At 44.4% G+C, this 7,393-nt stretch overlaps 1 protein-coding gene across 1 annotated transcript; it reads right to left on the reverse strand.

The window, feature by feature from the left end:
* Positions 1-4,266: 4,266 nt before the first annotated feature.
* LOC117902404 (protein 5NUC-like) lies at positions 4,267-6,486 on the reverse strand. Its single transcript, XM_034813743.1, has 6 exons — positions 6,253-6,486; positions 6,053-6,203; positions 5,737-5,993; positions 5,402-5,678; positions 5,047-5,347; positions 4,267-4,985 (listed from the first exon to the last, which is right to left on the reverse strand). Exons 1-6 carry the CDS (start codon positions 6,474-6,476, stop codon positions 4,435-4,437), a joined length of 1,761 nt encoding a protein of 586 aa, XP_034669634.1. The 5' UTR covers positions 6,477-6,486; the 3' UTR covers positions 4,267-4,434.
* Between the last annotated feature and the right edge of the window lie 907 nt (positions 6,487-7,393).

Here is a 7,393-nt window from a genome sequence, read left to right on the forward strand (position 1 = left end):
GCAATGGATAATTTTGCTGCAGTCATTCCAATAAAGAACCACAACAGTCCCTACTCGACATGCCATGTTTTTGTAGGCACAAGGATCTAACTTCTTTATTCCATTTGCATAAATCTGCAACTGTCTAATTATGAACCAATAAGCAATTTACCTTAATTGTGTCTGAACAATTGTAATATTATAGAACACTCCAACACAAAACACTCACAACGCGCACTTGGTTTAGGTGAGATTTTGAATTAAAATTTTGGTTTTAGCCATTTCGTTGGATATATTTTTGTCGAATATTTTGGAATATTTTATATTTGTGTGCTGAAGAATGCGATTCGATTGTTGTTTGGATTGGACCCCGTGTGTCCCTGTCCGTGTCCGTTGACGACTACCGACTCCGTGTACCGTACCGACGGCGTGTCACTGAGATTGTGAGACGTTGCCACTGATTGCGCTGCGACTGCGACTGTGACTCGCTTCCCCAAACGAAACGCCGAGAAATCAACGAAAAACGAATTGCATTCGAATGAATAGTCACCCACACACACACACACACACACACACACACACAGAAACACACAGCAACACACACGAGTCGCGACTGAGAGAGAGATGGAACGACAGGGTACGTACGACAGAGAGAGAGTGAATTCGAGTGTTATTTTTTTAACCCACCCACACGGCTGCCGTTATGTACTACTACTACGACTACCTCCAGGAGCAGAGGAGAAATGCGCGCGCAAAAATTTTATTGCATTATTGCATTACCTTCGTCTGCGAATGACAAATTCGTAATGAAAGGCGAGCCAAATGTGTTTCGTTTCGTATCGTTTCAGCAGCGGCAGTAGCAAGCGGCAGCAAGCAGCAGCAGCGGCAGTGGTATCTGTATCTGCATCTGTGTGTGCGTGTGCACGTTTGCATCTGTGTGCGTGTCTGTATCTGCGATTGTGCAAAACCAGAATACGACTACGAATACGAATACGAAAACGAGATACGAATGAATGTTTGTTGCACGTTTTGAATTGCCCGCACACACCCATACACATACATATGGAAAAAGGGGAGTGGTATAAGCGATTGATATGCTGGCCACTTTCTACTCCCTCTCTCATTCACCATCTCAGAGAGTGTGTGTTTGTGTGTGGCTGTATGTGTGCGAGAGCAACCCCGAAAAGTAGAATGACAAACGTAATAAAAAGACAAACACACAAATGAAACACAGAAGTGAAGTCGTTTCGTTTCGAAGGAGCAAGGACGTTCTTCCACTCTCGCTCGCTCTCACACACATGGAATTGCCTCTCTTTCGCACCAGTTCGCTCTCTCTGTGTGCTCATCCTCTCTCTTTCGCTGTCGTCGTCGTCGTCGCCGTCGCCGTCTATAGTTACATTTATTTTATTTATTTTTCCAATTCGTTTGTTTGGCTCTGGTTCTGTTCTGTTTCTGTTCACTGTTCCACTGCCTCTCTTCTGTTCCAGACACACACACACATACACACACACACACGTTCGTTTTCAGCTGCCATTGCCATCTCGCTTGCTCGCTCTCTTCGCCCTGCCGGCCATCATCGCCGCACTCTCTCGCTCTCACTCGCCAGCTCAGGTGGGCTGCAACCAATAAACATGAGTGAGCAGCATATTTGCATAGTATGGGTGAGAGCGAGAGAGAGAGAGTGAGAGAGGGCGATATGTATGCGCCTCTCACTCACTCCAATGGCCGACAGCGCGCCGCCTTATATAAACAAATGACAATTGTTTTGGCATTTTCTGTGTTGGTTTTTCTTCTTTCTTTTTCTTGGGGCCCAGCGCCTCCGCTCCCTCCCCCATTTGCCACACAAAGTAAATTAAAATAAATGCAATGCATTTTCCAAAAGGATGTTTCGGGTCTCGCTCCCGCTCCTGCTTCGGTTTTCCGAGAGTTTGCGCAGCTGCTTTTGCATTTTTCTTTTGTTTTGTTTTCTTTTTTTTGCCCTGCAGCGAAATTTCTTATTGGAAAAGCATTTTAATTTCAATTAAAAAAGTAAATGACAAACTTTTTCGTTACCATCACCTACCACCCCCTCGCCACCTCCGACCAACCACCCACCCACCCAACATCCATCAACGAATTAAACTTTTGCCACAGAGTGAGATGGCAACCGCTGTGCTCTCTCTCGCTCTCTCTGGCTCTATGTACGAATTCCTTCTCTCTCTCCATCTTTTTTTTATGCCATTTGTGGGTTTGTCAACCGTTTTTCCGTTTCCCATTCGCTTCGTATTCCTCTCGTTTATTTGTATATTTCTTTGCCGGATTTCGGTTCTTTCGTTTCGTCCTTTTGTTGTTGTTGTCGCTGCTGGCTGTTCTTCCGATTCCGAGGAGTGCGGCAATACTTCTGTGTGACACTGCTCGCACTTGCTGGTGGGGCAGGCAGGCTGCTGGGGGCACTTGGCCTGGGGGCGTTCGTTTTTCGGATGCTTATAAATAGGATTGCAAATGATGCCTTGTCTCGCACCTTTTGCCACGTGTGTGGGTAGGTGTATCCGTGTGTGTGTGTTGGAGTGCCTCTCTGTGTGGGTGTGTGTATGCGTATACAATGTATTCCCGTAATGCGATGGGTGTGTTTCCTTTCGTTTCGTTCTGTCGCTCATTTCTCATTTTTCTATTATTTGTCTTGTTCGTTTTTTCCTTCTGCGTTTCTTTTGACGATTTCCATTTCCAACCCCAACCAATCGGAATTTCGTTGTTCTCTCCATTTGTTTTGAGAGAGTTGCACATGTATGGGAATCGGAATCGTTTCTATGTACTACTTATGTGAATATGTCTTTGTACATAATGTTTTTATTTGGGTACATTATGTATTGATTTTTCTTTTTACAATCGTTTTGGGTTCTTTTCTTTCTCTGCATTTCATTTCTTGCTCTTTTTGATGTTTCAATATTGATGACAGCGCAAATTTGATAATAAATTGATTGTAAATATGAAATTCCAAGACATTTCCTTAATAACGATTGGAGTTATTATTGAAAAGTTTAATCAAATATATGAAAACTCAATTCTTGACTTCTAGGGAAAAATAGGTTGGCTAATTCTTATATTGATAAATCGAAAGAAAAACACTAAAGACGCAGGAGAGCTTACAAAAGCGTCCCTCATCTTCCTTCTGTAATGTGAACTGTAGGAGTAACTTCCATTTTATTTTGAATTTTAATTAAAACGAGAAGGGACGTGTGAGACGCTTCTTACGCGTCACAACTTTTATACCCGGCACTCAGTACTACATCTGCACTTTAGCGGTTATTTGTCCAATTTTACATTTTTTCTTCATCTGTCATCTACATCAACAACACTACTCACGCCAACACGCTCCTTTAGCTCGCCACCCTCCCCTAGAAACACACACTGCAGAGTCAGGGCAGAGGCAGCGGCAGAGGCAAAAGCAGTGACGTGTCAGGGGCCAGGCCATAAACAGCCCGAAGCAGAGTGTGAATGCTGCGGGACGGGGTGGGTTTGACTACTGCAAATTAATTTCTTCATTGTGGCTATAATAATGATCCAATCGGATTCCAATTTGGTGATCTGATAGATAAGGTCATTCCCTACGGAATGGCGTTTTTAGTTTTCTGTTATCTTCAAAATTGTAGATTTGGGAGGTTTTTGCCCTTTTGCGGGGGCGGAAGGGGGCGGGGCTCATTTTTGAAATACACTGGTTTCAGTGTGAGCATACAGCAGTCTGGTGCCAAAATTTGGTGGCTCTAGCTCTTATAGTCTCTGAGAACTAGCCGACAAACAAGACGGACAGACGGACGGACGGACAGACGGACAGACAGACATGGCTCAATCGACTCGGCTATTGATGCTGATCAAGAATATATATACTTTATGGGGTCGGAAACGTTTCCTTCTGTGCGTTACATACAACCGTTATGTGCACAAATACAATATACCCTATTTACTCTTCGAGTACCGGGTATAAAAATACTCTTCCAAGCGTCATTACCGTTACGAATTAATTGTAATCTTCTTGGCTTTCAAATGTTACGAGTTTCCCAATAAGTTGTCAGTTATTGTACGTGCCAAATTCAAATTTGAAAACTTGCAAAATGCGGCTCGGCTTTTGTCAGTGAGCAATGGCGAAAAACTGATTTGTCACTAGCGGCAACTCGCTGCTATGAGACTTGAAGCTGGATTCTACATTGGGATGTAGTTGCTCTGTAGATAAACAAAAGGTTTTAGAATCGCAGGCAGTTTTAGGGCCATTCTAGTCGTTATGGCAGTTTGAGATTCACACTTCTGCTATTCGTCACTTAGCGATGTACAGAATTGTATTCAGTTTATGAACCACTGATAACTCTCGCAGCACAGGTTTGAGAGCCATCTGCTGAGCGATCGAGTAAAATGACAATGTTATTCTGGCTGACAAATAATTAAACACAGACACCTTAAACTTTAGTTGTGTAAAATACAATCTTAGCTAAAAACACGCATCAGTAAGGGGGAAAACAACAGCAGAGGGACGGAGGCAATGAGTCCACTGGCAGTGCCTGTGAAGACAATGCGACCCTCCACCTCCGGATAGATGTAGTGCCGTTCCTGCAGATACTGTCTCACTGCCTCATTGTCCTTCCACTGCAGCCGCTGATGCTGTGGATTGTTGGCCTCCTTGAAGACATAACCATCGCCTCCCTCGAACATAAATTCCGTAACAATCACATTGTAGAATGCCGCTTCATCGAGGTCGCTGTAGGTGGGAATGCGACAGGCGGCACATCGAGCCTGCACCGAGACGACTCGCTGGCCCACGGGTTTGCTGGGATTGTAGACCACATGGAGGCCGGATACCTGCAGGAAGGGCCCGTTCGTGTCCGTGCCACGAGCAGCCGCCCCATGTTCGAGGGCATTGCGCAGCGTCTTGCCAGATATTCGGGTCATGTAGAGGCCCTTTCTCCAGGGCAGAACGGCCAGGATATCGCTGTCGGTAATTGAGCCATCGGACTTCTTCTCAATGGAGCTGCGTATGCCTGCAAGCAAAAGGAACAAATGAATCACATGGCGTCTGGGAAAGACACGTGTAAGACTTACCGCCTCCATTGAGCAGAGCGATTGCCGCATCCGTCCAATAGGCACCGCCCTGCTCCTCGCGAACTCGACTGAAGACCATCGCATCGGTGAGCAGGTTGCCCAGATTGCACTCCCTGTCGCGGCACACCTGCTTGCTGCCCTCGAGATGAACCTTTGTGTGCCCCGCCACCGATTTTTCCAGATGGATCACGCTGGGTCGGTACACCTCCAGCAGATCGAGGAGATCTTGTTCCTGTGCCACCGAAGCATTCAGCAGTATGGGCGCCCCATCGAACTCAATCAGATTTCCCTCCGCATCGAACTGGAAATAAATAGCGGTTCATTTATTGGTTATCAAAAGCGTTAGGGGACTTACCTGCACATGAAGCTTGCCCAGATACTTGGTATAGGCATAGGCCTGCACCACAGGCACCTCCTTGCCGCTCTTCTGCTTAATCAGCGTGGGATAGGGACCCTCGATGGGCTCTATATCGGGCTGTGTGCCATTGTAGAGGAAAGTGTTTGTGTGGCCACCAATTACGAGATCCACTTCCGGGCAGTTCTTGGCTATTTCCTGATCCGTTAGATAACCAGAATGACCCAAGGCAATGATTATATTGATGCCCTGAGCCTTGAGCTTCTTGGCCTCAGCGCTGTCACAAGAGAGGCACCGGATTAGCTATCACAAATGACACATAGAAACAGACTAACTTGATGGAAACCACTTCCTCGTTGAACTCCACATCAATGTGGCCGGTAAGCTGCTTAGTTTCTGGCGTCAAATAGCCGATTACACCTATCCTGGTGCCCTGTGTCTCCAGGATGGTGGAGGGAACCAGTTGCCTGGCGGCAGCCAAGTCGGGCACTTTACTCAGATCCAGATTGCAGGCCACCACCGGGAAGTTGACCTCGTTAAGGAAAGGTATCAGGCCCTCGACTTTCTCATCGAACTCGTGGTTGCCCAGCGACTAGAAAATTAACAGATTTAGTTTAAAAATGCTGCTGATCTTGCGCTCTCTCCACTCACAATAGCATCTGGCTGAAGTTTGTTGAGAAATTCGCTGGCAATCTTGTCCTTGAAGATGGTGAACCACGCGGTTCCCGTGTAAGTGTCGCCAGCATTCAGGTAGAACACGGGAGTTCCTCCACTCGCCGCCTCCTTGCGGAACTTCCGAACTCTAATGAAAACGGATTAGATTTATCTAAAGATGAACTTTCTATACTCACTCATGGGCCACTCGTGCGAATCCTCCATAACACCTGTCCGTAGTGGCATCCTCCTGGGTGCAAGGCCCGCTGTTCACGTTCGACTGCTCGAACCTCGCGTGCATATCATTGTTGTGTAGGATAATAAACTCCGTGGCCACCTTTGCCTTTCGTTCTATGGGATTGCCCTTAGCTAGATGGACCAAAAGAGTGACCAGCGTGCATAAAATCCAGTGTGTCCGCATCTTTCAGCACCTGTGGTATGAGTGTGGAGATTTGTATTATTTTTAGCACTAGCATAAAAACTGTATAAAAGCTTCTGTTATCTTTATGGGTATTGTCAATCCTTATTATCTTTTATTTAGCAGATTTGTAAGCTGGGAGAGCACTGACTACAGACGACACCCGCAATGATCCGATTCCAGACTATTTGCGAGTGGCTATTAATAGTTTTTCGCAGCCACTCAAGAGATAAACATAACTGGGTTATACATTGTACATATAATGCTTTATTATCCAACATTTTGCGGTTATCAAACAGATGTCATTTCATGGAAGTAAACAATTAATTCGCAAGGTAAATAAATAAAAGAAATTAATAATTAAAATCTAGATGAGCTTCATGAGCTTATTGAAAACCGGTAATTAATTCAAAGACAATTAATTAACAATAAAATAAGTTTGTGATTCGTATTAATAAGTACTGGAATACTTATCACTGCCGTTAAGTCTGGGGGTTTCCACAAAAATGGAAAACAGTTCCACTTCTCATACATATACATATGAGTGTACATATGTATGTACATATGTATGTGTGTATGTATGTTTATGCATCGGAAACTGAATGGCATTACCGAGCATTAATGCGGGCTTTGTAGGGAATTTTTCACTGAGTTAAAGCTAATCTGTGCACACATTTTCATTCACTTTTATAAGTACGGTATACTCTGCAGATAAATTAAAATTCACGTTTGACTTGAGAATTTCATGGAACTCTTTCTTTCTGTTTATATTCACGAACAACACTTTATGCCATAAAGTTTATGGGATAGTTTTTTCTTGATTTCTTGATTGCTTCTACTCAATTTGGGATAACGGTTGTCTGAATGTATATTTATTTTATATTAATTGATCATTTATATTCCATCAAAACTAATTCAAC

The sequence above is a fragment of the Drosophila subobscura genome, chromosome U (genome assembly GCF_008121235.1).
Source record: "Drosophila subobscura isolate 14011-0131.10 chromosome U, UCBerk_Dsub_1.0, whole genome shotgun sequence".
NCBI lineage: Eukaryota > Metazoa > Arthropoda > Insecta > Diptera > Drosophilidae > Drosophila > Drosophila subobscura.

What these genes read in the sequence shown, in the direction of transcription:
- LOC117902404 (XM_034813743.1), bottom strand. Translation starts at nt 6,476, where the DNA reads ATGCGGACACACTGGATTTTATGCACGCTGGTCACTCTTTTGGTCCAT. An exon ending in TTCGCACGAGTGGCCCATGA is followed by an intron (nt 6,204 to 6,252) that starts GTGAGTATAGAA and finishes CGTTTTCATTAG; the next exon opens with AGTTCGGAAGTTCCGCAAGG. An exon ending in TGGGCAAGCTTCATGTGCAG is followed by an intron (nt 5,348 to 5,401) that starts GTAAGTCCCCTA and finishes ATTTATTTCCAG; the next exon opens with TTCGATGCGGAGGGAAATCT.